Source organism: Armigeres subalbatus, unplaced genomic scaffold (genome assembly GCF_024139115.2).
Source record: "Armigeres subalbatus isolate Guangzhou_Male unplaced genomic scaffold, GZ_Asu_2 Contig937, whole genome shotgun sequence".
NCBI classification, from domain to species: Eukaryota; Metazoa; Arthropoda; class Insecta; order Diptera; family Culicidae; genus Armigeres; species Armigeres subalbatus.
Window position 1 is genome coordinate 579115 of NW_026943741.1, and position 21197 is coordinate 600311.

At 48.7% G+C, this 21197-nt stretch overlaps 1 protein-coding gene across 1 annotated transcript in view; it reads right to left on the reverse strand.

The window, feature by feature from the left end:
• Positions 1-4314: 4314 nt before the first annotated feature.
• The window catches only part of LOC134204860 (twitchin-like), a 79100-nt gene continuing 62217 nt past the window's right edge, over positions 4315-21197 (reverse strand). The window contains 6 exon segments of the mRNA XM_062679670.1: positions 4315-5270; positions 5335-5637; positions 5699-17662; positions 17721-18026; positions 18095-18376; positions 18440-21103. Of these exon segments, the coding sequence (XP_062535654.1) occupies positions 4642-5270; positions 5335-5637; positions 5699-17662; positions 17721-18026; positions 18095-18376; positions 18440-21103 (16148 nt within the window). The 3' untranslated portion in view covers positions 4315-4641.

A 21197-nucleotide genomic window follows, 5' to 3' on the forward strand; every position in this document is an offset into this window, starting at 1 on the left:
TGGAAGCATTCGGGGAAGTTTTCCATTTTTGCAAGTAAGTGGAGAAAATATCCAAACTTTTTTTGCAATCTACTACAAATGACACGAAGGCTACGCCCTTTGGCTGAGAGACCTGTGTCATCTGCAAACAAAGATTTTTGACACCCTGGTGGTAAATCAGGTAAGTCAGAAGTAAAAATGTTATACAAAATGGGCCCCAGTATGCTGCCTTGGGGAACACCAGCTCTTACAGGTAATCTATCAGATTTAGAGTTCTGATAGTTTATCTGCAGTGAGCGATCTGATAAATAATTTTGGATCAGTTTAATAATGTACAGAGGAAAATTAAAATTCATCAATTTTACAATCAAACCTTCATGCCAAACACTGTCAAATGCTTTCTCTATATCAAGAAGAGCAACTCCAGTCGAATATCCTTCAGACTTGTTGAGCCGAATTAAGTTCGTAACTCTTAATAACTGATGAGTGGTTGAATGCCCATGGCGAAAACCAAATTGCTCATCAGCAAAAATAGAATTGTCATTAATATGAACCATCATTCTATTTAAAATAATCTTTTCAAACAGTTTGCTTATTGAAGAAAGCAAACTGATTGGGCGATAACTAGAAGCCTCAGCTGGATTGTCCGGCTTCAAAATTGGAACAACTTTGGCGTTTTTCCATTTATCTGGGAAGTATGCCAATTGAAAACATTTGTTAAATAAATTAACCAAAAAGGATAAAGAGCTCTCAGGAAGTTTTTTGATAAGTATGTAGAAAATACCATCATCACCTGGGGCTTTCATATTTTTAAATTTTCTAGTAATAGATCTCACTTCATCCAAATTAGTTCCCAACGAAGGGTCAAAAACATTATCTTGGTTGAGAATGTCTTCGAAGCTTCGTGTAACCTGATCCTCAATTGGACTAGTGAGACCTAGACTAAAATTATGGGCACTCTCGAACTGCTGAGCAAGTTTTTGAGCCTTTTAACAAAATTTTGTTTCCCTCTTTAAGCGCTGAAATTAGCTTTTGAGGTTTTTCAGAATTTTCAATACTTTCCAAAAGGGTTTCGAGCTGGAATCCAACTTCGAGACATTCTCAAAATTGGTATTTCTAAGAATAGCGAAACGTTTTAAATTTTAATTTTGCAAATCTTGCCAAATAACTTTCAACGCGGGATCGGGAGTTCTTTGGTATTGCCTACGTCTCACATTTTGGATCAGTAGCTGAAGATCGTCGTCAATGATAATGGAGTTGAATTTAATTTCACATTTAGGAATTGCAATGCCTCTGGCTTCGACAATTAAATTTGTCAAAGATACGAGCGCATTGTCAATATCACTTTTGGTATCCAAAGGAATATTGACATCAAAATTCCTATCGATATATGTTTTATATAAATCCCAATCAGCTCTATGATAATTGAAAGTAGAGCTGATTGGATTATAAATGGCTTCTTGTGAGATTTTAAATGTCACAGGAAGGTGATCAGAGTCAAAGTCAGCATGAGTTACCAATTGGCCACACAGCTGACTTGAATCCGTTAAAACTAAATCAATTGTAGAAGGATTTCGACTGGAAGAAAAACAAGTAGGGCCATTGGGATATTGAATAGTATAATATCCCGCAGAACAATCTTCAAATAAAATTTTGCCGTTGGAATTGCTTTGAGCATTATTCCATGAACGGTGTTTGGCATTAAAGTCACCAATTACGAAGAATTTTGATTTGTTGCGAGTCAGAATTTGAAGACCAGCTTTCAACCAATTCTGTTGCTGCCCATTGCATTGAAAAGGCAAATAGGCTGCAATGAAGGAAAATTGACCAAAATTTGTTTCAACAGAAACACCCAAGGTTTCAAAAACTTTGGTTTCAAACGAAGAAAATAATTTATGTTTGATACGTCTATTAATGACAATGGCGACCCCACCACAGGCGCTGTCAAGACGATCATTTCTGTAGATAAAATAATTTGGATCTCTTTTAATGGAGAGTCCGGGCTTTAAATAAGTTTCTGTTATAATGGCAATATGCACATTATGAACTGTTAGGAAGTTGAATAATTCATCTTCCTTGCCCTTTAGAGAGCGGGCATTCCAATTTAGAACTTTCACAAAATTATTTAGATCCATTAAAACGGAGTCCGATAACAATTTTTTGTGTGTACTTTATACCAACCTGAACAGCTTCTGGAATGGTATTTGCTTTGAACATTGCATCAATCATGTGATGCAATTGTTCAGTTAAAAAATCAAAATCGGAAGCAGTCATGCTACCTGAATCGGCAACATGACCGTTATTTTCCGTTGGGACATGGGTATAAACCTCATTTTGAGAAGAGAAATTTTGACTACCAGCAGCGATGTTTGCATACGTAGGTACATTCGAAAAATTGGAATTTACTGAAGTGCTTGCTACCCGTTGACGAGCGGCAAAATTTGTTTGTGAATTGTGGTGGGTATGAATTGCTCGACCGGTAACTGGTTTTGAAATTTGAGCGTTTGAAAAATTTCTACCCGTCGAATCTGGGATCCGATTGGAATTTCCCGTCATCAATTTTGCACGGGAATTCAAAACTTTTTTGCGTGAAGGGCATTCCCAGAAATTGGATTTATGATTGCCCCCACAATTTGCACATTTAAATTTATTGGAATCTTCTCTCACAGGACATGCGTCCTTGGCGTGAGAGGTTCCACCACAAATCATGCATTTAGCATCCATGTGACAATGTTTGGTTCCATGACCCCACTTTTGGCACTTACGGCACTGGGTGGGGTTTTGGAAATTTCCCCCAGGCCTACGGAAATGTTCCCATGTAACACGGACATGGGACATAATACAGGCCTTTTCCAAACTTTTCATATTATTTAGTTCACTTTTGTTAAAATGAACTAAATAAAATTCTTGAGAAATGCCCCTCTGGGAAGTACCAGAGTGGGATTTCTTTTTCATCTTAATTACTTGGACTGGTGAAAATCCAAGTAATTGAGAAATTTCAATTTTAATCTCATCCAGTGATTTGTCATCACTGGGGAGACCTTTCAAGACGACTTTGAACAATCGCTCAGTTTTGTCGTCGTATGTGAAGAATTTATGGCGCTTCTCAGTTAAATAGTGAAGAAGACGTTTGCGATCGTCAAAGGATCCCGGCAAAACGCGGCAGTCACCCTTCCTAGCAATCTGAAATGAAACCTTGATCCCCTGAAGGTTACTCAAAATCTCATTCCGGAAGCCAGAAAACTCGGCAACAGATACCACAATTGGCGGAATCCTTTGCTTTTTCGCATGAATCGAATCACCTGGGCTAGAGGTATATTCGATTTGCTCAATTTCATCATTAATCAAATCGAACTGATTGGAGAAGAATTATTTCCGATATTAGAGTTAGAAGGAATATCTGAATTCTCCAGCTTCCTTCTATTTTTTCCGCGCTAAGGCAGGACGGTCTTGAAACCTTGTTTCTTTGAAGGAAGTGGAGAATTCAGAGACCCCCCCTTCCTCTTGTTTTTATTAATGCTCATGGCTGAGCGTGGAGACGTGACCTTCTAAGAGGTTTTTTCCCAGAACGGTGTCCCTGCAGGATTACCACCGCTTGTCGGAATTTTACTTCCGCAAACGGGTCCAACGTAAAACGAAGGCACGGGTCCTTGCAAAGATCGTAACGGGATCAGTGGGTACAAATAGCGCTAAGAAGCACCGTTGAAATTAAAATAGCTTCGGGTAGTATTAAAAACTTCTTTCCGCAAAGAGAGAAAGAACCGCACAGCACGAAAGCACGATGCGGTCTGACAGCCGTTTTTGTAATCGTTTTCTTCGACGCTGTTATCGCTTAGCTCATTGCGGTGCATCGACGGTGGTTGTTGGTGGAGTACTCTTCCCTTGACCATGTGACCGTTAGGTTACTGTCACGGCTTGCGATCGACGGGTGGTGACAGGAGTTCCCCCTGAAGTATTGCTTAATTGCGGGCCGGGATGATACAGAAAAGAGAGATGGTTTTTGTTTTGATGGGGCGGTAAACAAAGTCTATTACGATGCTGAAAGCCTCTTTAATAAAGAAGAAAAAAAAAGTCTATTACACCCACCATCCCCACACTACCCGAGATAACCTCTACGTGTGCCTTTTTGCATATTTCCGATTGCCCTTGTTCTAGAAGAAAAATATGTCTTAGTTCATTTGACATGAATGATCGCCCAAATGAACGTATTGCCGTTAACAATGGGTGGAACATCAGTGAGCACAGCACATGCCGTCGCTTCGGATCGTCGGTGCTGACGTAAGCGAATAAGCATTTTTGATTGTGATATTATTGAAAGGTATGAAAAATCCAAACTTATTTACAATTAACTTTTTCGATTTTATTATTTTTATGGATTTTCGTCATTTTTATATCAACAATAAAAAATTCACTGCCTATGTCTCAAAGGGTTCATACGCGGTTCATACGGATTTGAAAGTCAAAAAATAAATAATACTTTACAAAAATATTACTTACAAATGGAGACGCAAAAGACATTCGGTTTGAGCTTATCCAAAAAATATCCATTAGACTCTAACAAAAAATTCAAGTACAAAAAAAATCTTCTCGTTTACGTCTATCTAACTAACTTCCTAACGGCCTTACGAACTAAACTAGAGCTTACGAACTCGTGGAGGTTCCCTACGCACTAACATTGACCGAGAATGAGGCCAGGGCGTCTCCTTGGCGTGTCACCGCCCGCACCTGGTACTGGCCAATGTCCTCGAACGTACACTTGGCAATGGTAAAGGTGTATTTGTTGTCCTTCTTGACAAATCGGTACCGGTTGGAGGATTCGTTGATCGGTTCACCGTCCTTGTACCACTCCAGCTTGGAGGGCGCATCGTACGTCTCGCAGGTAAACACGGACTTCGCCCCATCCAGCACACTCAACGAGGCAGGGAATTTGGCGAAGGTCGGCTGATCTTTCTGCTCGCCCTGGGATAGCACCGTAATGGTACAGGAACTGAAGCTTTCGCCACCTTTGTTGAATGCCTCGCACGTGTACGTGCCGGCATCTTCGGGGAAGATTTCCGGGATGTGCAGCGAGTACGCATCGCCGTCGTTCACGTATTCAAAGTCGGGTGTGTTCTTGATTTCGCGGTTGTCGTGCAGCCAGATCACATTGAATGGATCCGGGCAGGTGATGTTACACTTGATGATGACCTCCGAACCGTCCTTATAGTAGCCGGATTCGGTGTGTTTGTTAATGACTGGGGCCTTCACAAGGGCACCCTTCTTGTCACCAGCACGGCCTGAGCCGGCACCTTCTGCAATAGAATAAATCACATATGGTTAGTTAGCAAATACGGAAATATTGTTCCCAGAACTTACTCTTCACATCGAGCTTGCATTGCGTGGCCGTTTCTCCCATGGAGTTTTTGGCTGTGCACACGTAGGTGCCCGAGTCTTCAGGGAACAATTCGTTGATTCGCAGGCTGGCAATGCCCGATTTGTACTTAATGTCGATGACGTCCGACGACGTCACCTTTTTACCGTTCTTGGTCCATACAATCTGTGGCAGTGGGTCTCCACTGACGTGGCAATTCAATTGTAGAGGTTCACCGTCCGAAGCGATTACGTCCTTCAACTCCTTGGTGAACTTTGGTGGATGCATCAGAGAATCCGATTGCAGAGCTAGAATAAACAAAACAAATTCAGATCGCACGTCAAAAGCGAGATAAAATGATTCGCTTACGCAACAATTCGCGGGTGGATTGCCGGGATCGTGCGTCCGGTGGTCCCAGCGACTTCGTAGCGCTTGGCAATGGTTTAGGTTCCGGCTTCTTCACCGCTGGTTTCTTGGCTTCCGCCTGTGGTACTTCCGTCTGGTTGCGGCGATCTTCAACGATCACGACGCTACTGGTTTCGGCCTTACCCAATGGATTTATTGCCACGCACTTGTACTCGCCAGAGTCTCCAACCTTGGTGTCGATGATCTCCATGGTCACCACGCCATCCGTGTGAGTCATCGAGTATTCGTAGCGGCTAAGTTCTCGTCCGTTCTTGTACCACTTCACGGTGGGGACTGGTTTGCCACTCAGACAACACAACAGCTTGCAAGTATCTCTGGTCTGCATGACACGCGGACGCAGCGCGAAAGTGAACACTGGAGCAGCATCCGATTCCTCCTGCCATAATGGTCGCGGGCTTGGCTCGCGTTTGCGGACTGTGTGGGTTTCTGGTTTGTAGACTGGTACCTGTTTCGACATCGGGTGAACGTTCAAGAAGATGACTTCCTCGCGAGAGCCGTAGTGGTTCTCGGCACGGATGATGTACTCGCCACGATCATCCAGCTTGACGCGATTGATTATGAAGTAGTAGTCATCGCCGGCGTAACGCTTCATGAATTTCACCGACTGCTTCAGCTCCTGGTTGTTATGATACCAGGTTACAACAGGAGTAGCCACACCAATGACACGGCAGTAGAATTTGCAGCTCTGTCCTTCGTAGCAGAAGGCCGATTGTGGACGAATAACGAATCGAGGAGCGGCTTGGCGACGGTCGAATGAAGTCTCGTGGATCTTGTACTTGGTAACCAGAAGCTTACGCAGGGCCGAGTATTCAGACAGTCTACCCAGCGGAAGGACAAATGATGCCCAGTCGTCGTACTTTCTGCGGATGTGATCGCGGATTGTTTTGTACCGTTCGATCGAGATCAACGACGTCGAGCTGTTGTAGCTGTCACTCAACCATGAATGCATCAAACACTCGTGAGCAGTCATACGCTTCTCAGTATTCTTGATCAATAAGCGACGGATGAAGTCCTTACATTCCTCTGACACGTCCTTGAACGCGACTTCGTCAAACTCCCAAGTTCCCTGTTTGATGTTCTTCAAAGTATCAATATCAGTCTCGCCAGCAAACGGCGACAAACCACTGATCAGCACATATGCCAACACACCAACGGCCCACATGTCCGTGTAGAAACCAACTGGTTCGCGTTCGACAATTTCGGGAGCGGCAAACTCGGCTGTGCCAGTTGAAATCTTGACCATTTCGTTGGGATTCAAACGCGTTGCCAGTCCGAAGTCAATCAATTTCACCTGGTTGCTATTTCTGGTCTGGCACATCACATTCTCCGGCTTGATATCCAGATGGATAATGTTCTTCTCGTGCATGTATTTGACGGCTTCGCAGATCTGTTTCATGTATTCGATAATTTCCTGTTCGCACATGCGGTAACCTTCGGTGGTGATTCTCTCGAACAGCTCGCCTCCCGACAAGAACTCATAGATCAGAACAAACTCATCGTCGTCTTCAAAGGCATCGTGCAGGTGGATCAACTTACGGTGATGCAGCTGGTTCATGATATCGATTTCTTTGCGAATCAAATTACGTTCCGAATTCTGTGACACTGGAATGAACTTGGCGGCGAAGACATTTCCAGTCTTACGTTCACGGCAACGATGGACCACACCGAATGCACCCGTTCCAATTTCTTCCAGAATCTCATACAGATCGTATACACTCTTGTTTGAAATCTCCACTGGTTTCGGATGATATTTGCTGTAGATGTCGAACACGTAGGAGTCGTAGTCCGAGATTGGTTCTCGCTTGCCTTGACGCTTCGGTTTGCCGTTTTCGTCCAGTTCGTACTTGACACGCTTGGCAGGCTTGATACCCAGGTCCTTCAGGCTAACCAGTTCAGTCTGATCAGATGGCTCCGATCGTCCGTACACATTCTCTGCAAACGCGCGGAACTCGTACTGATGTCCGGGCGAGAGGTGCGGGATGATGAGCTGATTGAAGCGAGTAGTTCCGGCCCGAATCCATGTAGACAGTGGCACTTCTCGTTTCTCCACAATGTAGTTCGTAATGCTTGCGCCTCCGTCCCAAGATGGTGGCAACCAGCTGAGCGTGACATGATCCAATCCAATTTGGTCCACAGTGAGGTTCCTTGGCTTGTCTGGACAATCGCTGATCTGAATCTTGATATCGGCGGTGTCCTGTCCCAGTTCGTTCTCGATTGTGATCGTGTAGGTACCCGAGTCCAGCTGTGATCCATCGCGAATGGTCAACACAGTGTGACGTTCACGAGTCTCAATGTGATAGTGGCTGCCAGATTCGATCTGTTCTCCCTTGAGGGTCCAGTGACAACGTGGTTTGGGGAAGCCAGTGAACGGAATCTTAATTTCGATGTTTTCGCCATTGTCGAAGAAGGCAGTATCGCGGAATCGTGGTGGAACGTTGAGCTTCGGTGGGGATTTGATGATGAGTGAGGCCTTGGTAGACTTGACTCCTCCCTTGTTGATCGCACGGCAAGTGTACTCATCGGCATCCTCGCCAAATACGTCGTTGATAGCCAGATGGTGCATGTCTCCGTCGCTGTACATGTAGTACCGAGATCCGGAGCAAATTTCGCGAGCACCCTTGTGCCATGTGATCTTTGGACGCGGAACTCCGGTGATTTTGCACACAAACTCTACGTTTCTGTTCTGTACGCAGGTTAGCGTGTTCAGTGGCTTCACGACCTCTGGAGGCTTGCATACATCCGGATCCTCGGCCTTCACCAGTTGCGAAGCCTTCGAGAATTCCGAGCAACCGACTTCGTTCTGAGCGGCAACACGGAACTCGTAGAATCGACCTTCGACAAGATTCGGGCAGTTGATCGTGCAAATAGAGCAGGACACGGTATTGACGCGCTGCCAGGTATCCGTTCCTTGTTCGCGCTTCTCGATCCAGTATCCCAAGATGCGAGTACCACCATCCGAGAATGGTTTCTCCCATTCCAGATTGACGAAATCGCCTCCAACCTCGTGGATGATTGGAATACCAGGTGGCGAAGGCAGATCATATGGTCCGCGTGCCTTGATCGGATCAGATCCTTCCAATGGAGCACCCATTCCGTTCTCGTTAACGGCCGACACACGGAAGAGATATTCCGAGAACTCGATCAATCCCTTGATGATCAGCTGTGTTTCCTTAATGTAGTTCGAAACGATTAGCCAGTGCTGCGATTTGATATCGCGACGCTCAACGACGTAATGCGTGATCTTGCGACCTCCATCGTACTTCGGAGGCTTCCACGAAACGGTGCACATGTTCTTCGTAACGTGACTGATCAGTAGCGGTCCCGTCGGTGGTCCAGGCAATCCAGTGACATGAACATTTACATTGCACGATACACTTCCACTGTCATTCTTGAAGTTAACCAAATACACTCCCTTATCGGCATCTTCGACATCACGGATGTAGATAACTGCGTAGTCATCGAAGACTGTGTATTTGATGTGTTCGGTTTCGATGAGCTTCTCACGATCCTTGGAAATGTTAACCTCCATTGGTTGGTCTCCGCTGAAGCCAAGCTTAATCTTGGCGTTATCTCCCTTAATCAGGTACACATCCGATGGAATATTGACCAATTTCGGTGGAACTCCAATCTTAACAGCAGCCGTAGTGTGGACCGAGCCGACAAAGTTGATAGCCTCGCAAGTGTAGTCGCCTTCGTCGCGGTATGTAACATTCGAGATGTGCAACGAGAATACACCGTTCTTGCTTTCCAGAGCAAACTGTCCACCGTGCGTAATCTCTCTTCCATTGCGCAACCATCTGCAGGTTGGTTCCGGCTTTCCGTGAGCTTCGCAAGTCAGTTGCACAGATTTTCCAAGCGGTACCAAGCTGAACTTCAACCTCTTGACCCATTCCGGTTTCTCGGTATCCAACTGTTCACCAATGCGAACCGATCGAGTTTCAACCGATGGTGGTGAAACTCCATAATTATTGACAGCGTAAACACGGAATTCGTAAACTCCACCCTCAATAAGGTTCGTAACTGTGAGCTCCGTAACAGGAATATTCGACTCGTTACATTTAACCCAGCGTGCTCCTCCAATGTCGCGACGCTCCACATAGTAGCCGGTGATCCTGGAACCACCATCGCTCGCCGGTGGAGTCCAGCTGAGATCGACGAAGCTCTTGCCAACCTTAACGATGGCCGGGGCTCCTGGTGCCGACGGTGGTGTAACCTTTCCATGAATCTTGAACCGCTTCGACGATGCCGACGGTTTGCTCACACCAGCAGCGTTCTGAGCACGGACACGGAACTCGTACTCTCTGCCCGGCATAAGATTGTACACCTGGTAGCTGGTGTCCTTGATGAGGAAGTTGCACACGATCCAGGTGCTGTCGGTGACGTCGCGGTATTCGAAGCGATAGCCCTGAATACGAGATCCACCATCCATGAGCGGTCGTTCCCAGGTGACGGTAACGTAGCTCGTATCCCAATCGGACACACGTGGTGGATTCGGTGGGTCTGGTACCGTAAATGGATACCGAGCAATGATCGGTTCTTCCAAGATAAGTGGATCGCTGATGCCGTACTGATTCTCGGCACGAACCCGGAAGCTGTACTGTTTGTTATTTTCCATACCCATGTTGTCGTAGTGGGTTGATCGGACGAAACTGCTTGCCTTGGTCCAGTATCCCAGTGGTTCGTAACGTTCGACGATGTAGTTCGTAATCGGACTGCCACCGTCGTCCAGAGGGACCTTCCAGGACAGCGTACATGACTCGGGAGTAATTTCCGAAACTTCAAGCGGTCCAATCGGTGGTGTTGGTTTGTCAACCACCAACACGCGGCACGAAGCAGTGTCCTTGCCAACGCAATTGACCAAATGGATTGTGTAGCTGCCACTGTCCAAGCGTTTCGAGTTGTCGTTCTTGAAGACGGCCTCCGTATCGGTGACTTGCAGTTCGATCCTTTCGTTTCTCGACACCTCGTTGCCATTAACCAACCAGAATGCATCGGGTCGTGGTGAGGCTGAGAACGGAACAATGATCTTGAACGGATCGCGAGCAATGACCAGAATGTCGCGCATTCCAATGTCCGAGGTGATCTTCGGAGCGGAGAAGGCAGCCGTGACCATGATCGGGTCCGACGCAGAACTGAACGGAGACTGTCCTGCCGCATTGACGGCAGCAACGCGGAAGATGTATTCGCGATTCTCGCTGAGTCCCGATACCTTGCACATGAGATCCTTGAGCGTGCCCTGTTGAACCTTGGTCCAGGTGCCTTCGGCAGCCGGTCGCTTCTCGACGATGTAGTGCGTGATCGGTGAGCCTCCGTTGCTGGCTGGTTTGGCCCAAGTAATGGTGACGGAGTCTTCGGTGGTCTCGACACGGGTCGGAGTTCCAGGTTGCGTTGGAACATCGAACGGATGCTTGGCGATGATGGTGTCGGATTGAGCCGGCTCTGACATACCGTACTTGTTTTCGGCGTAGACGCGGAATTCGTACTGCTGGTTGACGCGCAGGTTGCGTATCTTGAGATAGGTGGTCGTACAGTAGCTGCTGACCTTGGTCCAGCTGGAGGCGTTCTTTTCCTTCCGTTCGACGACGTAGTTGGTGACGGGAGAGCCACCATCGTCCAGGGGAGTGTTCCAGCACAATGTCAAATGTTCGCCACCGTACGATTCGACGGCAATGTTTTCCGGTTTGGATGGTTTGTCCAGAACCTTGACGTTGCAAGTTCCGATGTCGTAGCCAGATGGATTCTTGAGCATCAGACGGTACTGCTTAGAATCGGAGCGTTTGCTGTTGGTGACGACCATGATAGCGGCTTCATCGGTAAGCTGTTGATGGACGCGAGAATCTGAGTCATCCAGCTGGTCGTCGTTGGCGAACCAGGTGGCAACCGGTTTCGGGAAAGCCGTGTACGGGATGTGAATGTTGAAGTCTTCTCCTGCACGGACCGTAATATCCCGAACGTTGCGCAGATCCATCATTGGTTTGTTGGGCTGTTCCTGTAGAGTGACCGAGATACTTGGACGCGATGGATCTGACGAACCGATATCGTTGACGGCAATCAAACGGAACTGGTATTCCTTGTTCTCTTCCAAGTTTTCGACGCGGTACGATTGGTCGCTGCACAAATCAGCCAAGCTGTTGGAGTCCTTCCAGTTTTCTTCGTCCTTGACACGATACTGAATCAAATAGCCCTTGATCTTTTCCTTGGCATCCTTACGTAGCGTACGCCAGGACAGGGTGACATTGTTGCGGGAGATCTTATCGATCGACGGTGGATCCGGCTGATTTGGTCGCTTGCGTTGGTATTGTGCGGTTATTGGATCGGTCGGTTCACTTGGTTTGCTGACTCCAACGTCATTGACGGATTTCACACGGAACTCGTAGCGGAATCCTTCCATCAGATCAGGGATGGTGTAAGTAGTGTTGACAGTTGGGTAGTTGTTGACCTGCACCCAATCGCCAGTACCACGTTCACGTTTCTCGACGATGTAGCCAACGACAGGGCGAGTTTGCACTCGCGGAGGCTTCCAAGAAATGGTACACGAGCTCGGAGTGTAATCTTCGATCGCTGGTTTATCGACAGCCTGTGGTGGATCAGGGCTCTTCGGCGAAATGGTTTTGCTTTCGGTTGGATCCGATGCTCCGTAAATGTTCTCGGCACGGACACGGAAGATGTACTCATGGTTCTCGGTCAGATGCTTGATAGTATGCGCACATCGAGGAACAGTACCGTAGACCATCTTCCAGTTATCGGATGGGAATTCTTTGTACTCGATACTGTATCCGGTGATATCCGAGCCACCGTCGTCCTTTGGTGGATCCCAGTTGAGGGTAACGGTGTCTTGGGTGGTTTCCAAGGCGAACACATTTCGTGGTGGTTGTGGACGATCGACGACGATGACTTCAAACTCGCGGGTATCTTCTCCGTATTGGTTCGACGCCTTGATCTTGTAGGTGTCCGAATCCTTGCGTTCACTCTTCTCGACGCGGAACACGGTCTGTTCGCTGTTGGTATCGATAGTAGTGCGAGATGTTTCCGGTACCTTAACTCCATTACGGAACCATTCGACAGTCGGAATCGGAGCGCCAACCAACGGAATTGTGATGATGATTGGTTCTCCAGCGCGCACCTTGATCGTACGTTTGCCAAAACTGTCAAGATTGAGTTTGGGAGCCTGTTGCATTGGTCTGGCCCAGCACTTGCTTGATGGATCGCTAGGTTGGCCCTGTCCGGCAGCATTGACGGCCGAAACACGATAGTCGTACTGATGGCCCTTGATGACTCCTGTATCTGTGAATTCGATATTCGGAACCGGGTACTTGTTGGCCTGAATCCATCTTCCAGTAGCCGTATCTCGTCGTTCAATGTTGTATCCACTGATTCTTGAACCGCCATCACTGATTGGAGGCTTCCAACTGAGCGTGACAAAGTCATAATTGCTATCTGTAATATCCGGTTTCGTGGGAGGTCCAGGAGCGACGAACTGATCCTTGGCTACAACTGGGTGCTTGCTCATCAAACCATCCGAGCGTCCCTGAAGGTTCTCGGCCATAACACGGAACTCGTACTTGTTGCCCTTGTTGAGGCGAGGCACAACAGTGTGGGTGTACTTTGGACTGACATAGGCCACAGCCGGTACCCAACCTCCTCCATGGGTAAGATCCTTCTTTTCCACCACATATCCAGTAATTTCCGAACCACCATTGTCCTTTGGAGGCTTCCAGGAGATTGTAACACTCTTCTCCGTGATTTCCTCGTAGTTCATAGGACCCTCTGGTGGATCTGGACGGTCCAGCACAGTCAGGCGCAGGCTTCCTTCATCGGTTCCGCTGGAGTTGCTGATCTTCAACTTGTACTCCCCAGAATCGCCGCGATTGCAGTTCACGGTGTGAACAATGGTGTGGTGTCCAACGGCGGTCATCGTCGTGCGCTTGTCACTTTCAACAGGCTTTCCGTTCAACGTCCAAACAACTTCCGGTGCCGGTTCTCCCGTGAAGGTCACATCCAAGTGGAAGATTAGACCAGCCTTGACGACCATATCTCGCAGAGGAGTAACGATCTTGGGGGCAATGAAGCGCGATCGCGTAAGCACAGCATCCGAGGCATCGGATGGTTCGGATTCTCCAGCGGCGTTAACAGCAATGACACGGAACTCCCATTCGGTTTCGGTGGCCAGATCTGGAACCTTGAGGTTGCGCTGAATTCCGGGCACACGACCAGCGGTACTCCAGTACGGACTGTCCTTCTCTTTCTTCTGCACAATGTATTCGGTGATTGGAGCACCGCCATCGGACTTGGGTGCATTCCATTCCAAGCTGACCGAATTTGCATCCCAATCGACAACCTGTGGTTTTGGTGGTTGCGATGGCTCTTCGAAGTCGTTCTTCGCCACAATTGGATTGGACGAATCCAGAGGTTCCGATTCACCAATTTCGTTCACGGCCTTAACTCTGAACGAGTAACGCTTGTTGTGAATCAATCGAGAAATTTCGTTCACCAGCGAAGTGCTCATACCGGCAGCAGACCAGGTGCCACGGGACATGTCCATCTTTTCGATAACGTAGTGCGTGATCGGGCTGCCGCCATCGTCCTTGGGCAGCTTCCATTCCAGATGGCATCCTTCGGTAGTGATGTTCGTAATTCTGAGTGGTCCTTCCGGTGGCGATGGCTTATCCAAAACGGTCACATGTCCTGAAGCCGAGTACTCACCACATTCGTTCTTCACAATCAGCGTGTACATACCGCAGTCTTCACGGATCGAGAATGGAATTTCCAAGGAAACCTCATTGTTGTACGCTTCTCGGATAACTCTCTGCGATTCCGGAATTACGACACCATCGCGCTTCCAAACGGCCGTCACATTCGGCGAAGCTTCAACTGTCACGTTGTAAGCAATCTTCTTACCCACCGGAACGATCAGATCCTTCAGAGCATTCTTATCGAAGTGCGGTGGTACGAAGCGAGACTTGCAGACCACTGGATCCGAAGATTCGCTTGGATCGCTAACACCAGCCTTGTTGACTGCGCAAATACGGAACTCATACTCCTCGTCCTTAACCAAATCGGTAATTTTAGCAGATGGCTTGAACAGCTCAGTGAACTCTCCAGCGAATTTCCAGTCACCATAGCGAGGCTTCTTCTCCACGACGTAGCTTGTGATCGGAGCTCCACCGTCCTTCTTGGGTATGCTCCATTCCAAGCTTACGTAGTTATCGCTCCAGTCCACAACCACCGGCTTGCCAGGTTTGTCTGGTTTGGCGTACGGATCCTTGGCTGTGATAGGTTGAGATGTGGTCAATGGAATAGATTCACCCTGTTTGTTAACGGCGCGGACACGGAACTGGTACGAGTGACCCTCGATCAAATTGTCCGGACGGATCTTGGTGGAAATCGTTTCTCCAACCGGAATCCAACGCAGTTGATCAGTATCCAACTTTTCAACGACATAATGCAAAATTTCCGAACCGCCATCGTCTTTCGGTGGACGCCACATAAGCGTGACTCCAGTCTTCGACAGGTTTTCGTGACGAATGGGGCCCTCTGGTGGGGCCGGGACGTCCAACACAACCACATTCACATCAGCAATGTCAATGCCGTTCTTGTTCTTGGCGGTAAGTGTGTAGACTCCACTGTCGGCTCGCTTGACATCCATAACACGCAGCTTGGTTTTGTAGTCTTCGTAAACGACCTTAATGCGATCCGTGTTGATGATCATATTGTCCTTGTGGGTCCATTCCTTAGCAGGGACTGGTTCACCCTGAACCGGAACATCGAATTCGAACGTGAGTCCCGCTCGGATTTTAACATTGTTAAGAGAGTAACGATCGATCTTCGGCGGTTGGTTCTTGCTGCGGGCAATATGCGAATCTGTCGGCTTACTTGCTTCTCCTTCTCCAGCACGATTGATCGCCTTAACACGGAATTGATAGGCGGTTCCTTCGATAAGATCGGGAACCTTTGCCGTGACGGCGTCACCGTCAACTTCAGCGCACTTTTCCCAATCTCCCGAGTACTTGCTCAGCTTCTCAACCACGTAGCCGGTGATCGGAGCTCCTCCGTCGTTTTCCGGTGCCTTCCATTCCAGTTCGACGTAATCCTTGTCGTAGTCCGTGATGACGAGGTCCTCTGGACGCTGTGGAGCACGGAATGGATTCTTCGCGACCACGGCATTGGCCATCGACAGTGGCTCGGATTTACCCATTTTGTTCTGGGCTCTGACACGGAACTTGTACGAGTGTCCTTCGATGAGACCGTCGATTTCCGCCTTGCACTTGTTGCTGCCCGAGTCACCAGCGTACACCCAGGTTCCCTTAGCTTCGTCCAGCTTTTCGACGATATAGTTATCGATCGGTAGACCACCGTCGTCCTCCGGAGCACGCCATTCCAGGATTGCTCCATTGGCAGTGATCTCCTGTACCTTGAGTGGTCCTCCTGGTGGGCTCGGAACGTCCAAAACAGTGACGAACACATTGGCCGTATCTTTGCCATTTTCGTTTTCAGCCTCGATCGTGTAGGTACCCGACTCGCCGCGTGTAGCCGAACGAATGGTTATCTTGGTGTTGTATTCGTAGTCCTGAATCTTGAAGCGTTCGTTCTGTTTCAATTCGCGTTTGTTTAGCAGCCATCTTGTCGTCGGCACAGGCTCTCCAGTAACCTTGACGTCGAACACCACATTATTACCCGCCTTGATACGTACATCGATCAGGTTGGTACGGTCGATCTTCGGTGGTTGATTCTTCGGTTTGCAGATGATTGGTGGAGTGGCGTTGCTTGGATCACCTGGACCAGCTTTGTTGACAGCACGAACACGGAATTCGTATTTCTGTCCTTCCATCAGATCCGGAACATCAGCATTGGTAGCATCGGCAGGAACTTGCATCTTCTTTTCCCACTCTCCGTACTTGTCCTTAACTTCAACGACATAGCCGGTGATCGGAGATCCACCGTCACTGACCGGCGGCAACCAGGCCAGTTTGACAAAATCTGGACCCCAATCGGTTGCTTTGCAATTCTGCGGAGGCGATGGTTCGTCGAACGGATTCTTCGCAATGAAGTCTCCAACTTGTTCCAAAGGCTTGGACTCTCCTTCAGCGTTGATTGCACTGACACGGAACTTGTATTTCTTTCCATTTTGCAGTCCACTGATGTCAGCATTGGTTTCTACGCTACGAGCATGTGGAACCCATGCGTTCGCGTCCTCATCGAAACGTTCGATCTGGTAGTATTCGATGTCGCAACCACCATCGTCGCGTGGTCGCTTCCATTTCAACTTGCAGGACTCCTTTGTGACGTCCGATACTTGGAGGGGACCCTCGGGAGTGCCTGGCTTGTCAGTAACAACCACCTGGACACAGACCTGATCGCGTCCGGAAGAATTGGTGGCAGTGATTTCGTAATCTCCAGAATCATTGCGGTTGGCTGGGCGCAGAATAAATTTGGAATTGTAATCCGTATTGAGGATCTCGAGACGTCTATCACTGGAAACGGTTGCTTTGTTGATGCGCCATTCACACTTGGGTGCTGGCTCACCGGACACATGGACGTCAAACTTGAGCATCGATCCAGCGGATATGGAAATATCCCGAATCGTTCTGCGGTCAATCTTCGGTGGAGCGAACCGTGGTTTGGCGATGAACGTGCGACTGGCATCCGATGGATCCGAGTGTCCTGCCTTATTGACTGCAATGACACGGAACTGGTATTCGTTTCCTTCAACCAATCCTCCGACGGTAGCGGTTGGGGTTGAAGAAGTGGTTTCGCAGGCTTTCTCCCAGATTGGGCTGTACTTGTCCTTCTTTTCGATGATATATCCGGTAATCGGACTGCCACCATTGTCTGGTTCTGGCCACTTGAGTACGGCGTGGTTCTCAGACCAATCAACGACCGTCGGAGCGCTGGGCGTATCGGGAACGGCTGTAATAAAATCGAATCATCAATATCTCCGCCTTGATAGCACAAAAATTAAACTTACAGAAGCTATCCTTCGCCAAATAGGTTCCAGCCGACTCCAACGGGTCGGATTCACCTTCGGCGTTGACGGCCTTGACACGGAATTTGTATCGATGGCCAGGAACCAGACCCTCAACCGGGAACTCAGTGAAAGGCCACTCGACCTTACCGGCCGTCATCCAGATACCGTTGTCCGGATCGAACTTCTCGATTACGTAGTGATCGATCGGAACACCACCATCGTCCTTCGGTTTCTGCCACTCCAGTCTGCAGCTGTCCTTTGTCATGTCCTTAACCTCCAGTGGGCCTTCCGGTGCGCTTGGTTTTGCTGTGGATTTTCAATTCACAGAGTTACAATCAATAATTAAACAGCGAAATAGTAAAAAAAATACTCACATCTCACAGTCACCGTGATTTCCACTTGGTCGGTACCGAACTTATTGGTTGCCTTAATTATGTATTTGCCAGAGTCACGACGATCCGGATTCGAGTTGGCAAACTTGCTGTTGTACGGCACGTTGTCAATGGTACGCGTGGTCGTAACTGTGACCATGCGATCATTGATCGTCCAGTCCACATCTGGTGCGGGCTCACCGGAAATTTTGACATCAAAGCCGAACGGCTCGCCGATAGCCACGCTGAGGTTCTTCAAGTTGCGACGATCGATCTTCGGAGGTACTGTTCAAAAAGATATGAAAAATAATGACAGACTGTTCCAAGAGTCTGAACCATAATACTTACGCTTCCTTGGTTTGGCAGTGATCGGTTTGCTGTGGTCGCTCCAAACGCCGGGACCAGCCTCATTGACGGCGCGAACCTTGAACTCGTACACCTCGCCTTCGTTCAGCTCCGTAACCTTGGCTTCGCACTTGTTGCCAATGACCTCGGCAGCCCTGATCCACTTGATCGTTCCGTGCTCGCGTTTCTCCACGATGTATTTGGTGATCGGAGAGCCACCATCGCATACCGGCGGAGTCCAGCGGAGTTCGATAAAGTTGCGGTCCCAATCGTAGGCTTCCGGTGTGCCTGGTTTTCCAGGTTCGTCGAAGGGGTTCTTTGCCACCATGAACTGTTCCGTGGACAGTGGCTCCGAGACGCCTTCATCGTTAACGGCGGACACTCGGAACAAGTATTCTTGTCCTGGTTCCAGGTTGGTGACGTCCATATGAGTGTCGGGAGTGCGTCCGACAGGAACCCATCGTCCGGTTTCCTTATCGAACTTCTCCACGTTGTAGTGATCGATTGGCACTCCGCCGTCGTCTAGTGGTGGGTTCCATTTGAGCGAGCAGCCTTCCTTGTGCACGTTGGAAACCTTGAGAGGTCCTTCGGGAGCGGTTGGTTTGTCCAACACAGTAACGGTGAACTGATGCTCGTCGAAGCCGGATGAGTTCTCAGCCTTGATCTCGTAGGTACCGTTGTGGGCACGAGTTACGGCTCCGATCGTCAGCTTGGCACGGTAGTCTTCAAATTCAACCCGGACTTCAGCGTTATCCTTCTCAACACGAGCCTTGTTCAGCAACCAGTACTTGGTCGGGGCTGGTTCACCACTAATCTTACAAGCAAGACGCAGTGATGGACCTCCCTTCAGTGTCATGTTCTGGAGCGTAGAACGATCAATGCTTGGTGGAGCAAAGCGATCCTTCACCAGAACTGGATCCGACAAAGGTGAGTACGGACTTTGTCCGCCTTTGTTTACGGCCTTCACACGGAACTGATAAGTGGTGCCTTCAAACAGATCCTGAACCTTGGCCTTAGCGACTGGTCCATCGGTTTCCATTGCTTTCTGCCATTTGGTACTGTTAACGTCCTTCTTCTCGATAATGTACTTTGTGATGGGAGCACCTCCATCGCTTTCTGGTTCAGCCCATTCCAGAAGGACGTGCTTTCTTGACCAATCGGTGGCCTTTGGTTTTCCAGGGGCGCTTGGTGGGTCATACGGATTCTTAGCCCGGGTGCTGGTATCGGTTTCCAATGGTTCGGATTCACCCTCGCTGTTGACAGCCTTTACGCGGAACATGTAGTCCTTGCCTTCTTGCAGTCCGCTAACATCTGCCTCAGGGAATCGAGACTCACAAACCTGGATCCACCGGCCACTGTCGACATCCATGCGTTCGACGATGTAGGCCTGGATTGGCTCACCGCCATCATCTTCAGGTGGCAGCCAAGACAGTTTGCAGGTCTCTGCCGTGACATCCGACACCTTCAGTGGGCCCGTACACTTCGAAGGTTTTGCCAGCACCACCAATTCCATCTCAACAGTGTCTGTGCCATTTTTGTTCTTAGCAGTAACTTTATAAATGCCTGAATCGGAACGTTTCAAGTTTCTAATAATCAAGTTAGTCTTGTAGTCTTCGTTATCTAGCCGGATGCGTTCTTCCTCCTTTCCGGTGATGGGCTTGCCCTTGAGCTCCCACGTGATCGTTGGTGCTGGTTCACCAGTGACGTCCGCTTCCACGTTCAGAAGCTGGCCGCTGCGGAGGAGCTTCTTGTCCAGATTCTTGCGATCGATTCTTGGAGCCAAGTTGCGCGGCTTAGCAACCACGCTATCGGAGATATCGCTCGGTTCTGAGGGTCCAGCTTTGTTGACTGCAACCACCCGGAACTCGTACTCGTGGCCCTCTTCGACATCTTCAACAGTGCCACGAGTTCGATCACCGCTAACGGTAGCTGCGTCCTGCCACTTACGGCTCGACTTGTCACGCTTTTGGATGATGTACTCCGTAATCGGAGCGCCACCATCTGACTTCGGTTTGGTCCACTCCAAATCGACAAAGTCTTTACCCCAGTCAGTAGGCGTAGGACGGCCCGGCTTACTTGGCTCGCTGAATGGATCCTTGGCAATCACCACGGTCTCCATCTCCAGAGGCTCACTGTCACCTTCTTTGTTGAACGCTTTAACCCGGAACTTGTACTGCTTGCCTTCCTGCAAGCCGGAAATGTTTGCCTCCGGAGTACTGCTCTGGCCACAAGGGATCCATTGTCCCGTCAGTGGGTCCAGCTTCTCGATTTCGTAGCCTTCGATCGGCATACCACCGTCGTCCAGTGGAGGCTTCCACTTGAGCTTGCAGCCATGCTTGTGAACGTCCGTGGCTTCCAGTGGCCCTTCGGGTGTTCCCGGTTTGCTAAGAATTGTAATCTCCACTTCAGCACGGTCCTCACCCTGCGAGTTGGTGGCCACTATCGTATACTTTCCAGTCAGATTGCGGCGACCACGTACAATGAAAAATTTGGTATTGTAATCGATGTTGTCGATCTTGTAATCCGCATCGGTGACGACTTCCTTATCTCCGTGGAACCATTTGACGGTCGGGGCAGGCTCACCCTCGATGTCGATATCGAACTGTACCGACAATCCAGCCTTGACGGTGATTGGCGTGAGATTCGTACGATCGATGCGTGGGCGCACTAAACAATAAAAGAGAGATTAGAATACAGATATGTCGATCCAACGCAATCGGTTGAAGGTTACACCAGAACCGATTGGTTCGAACCACACAAA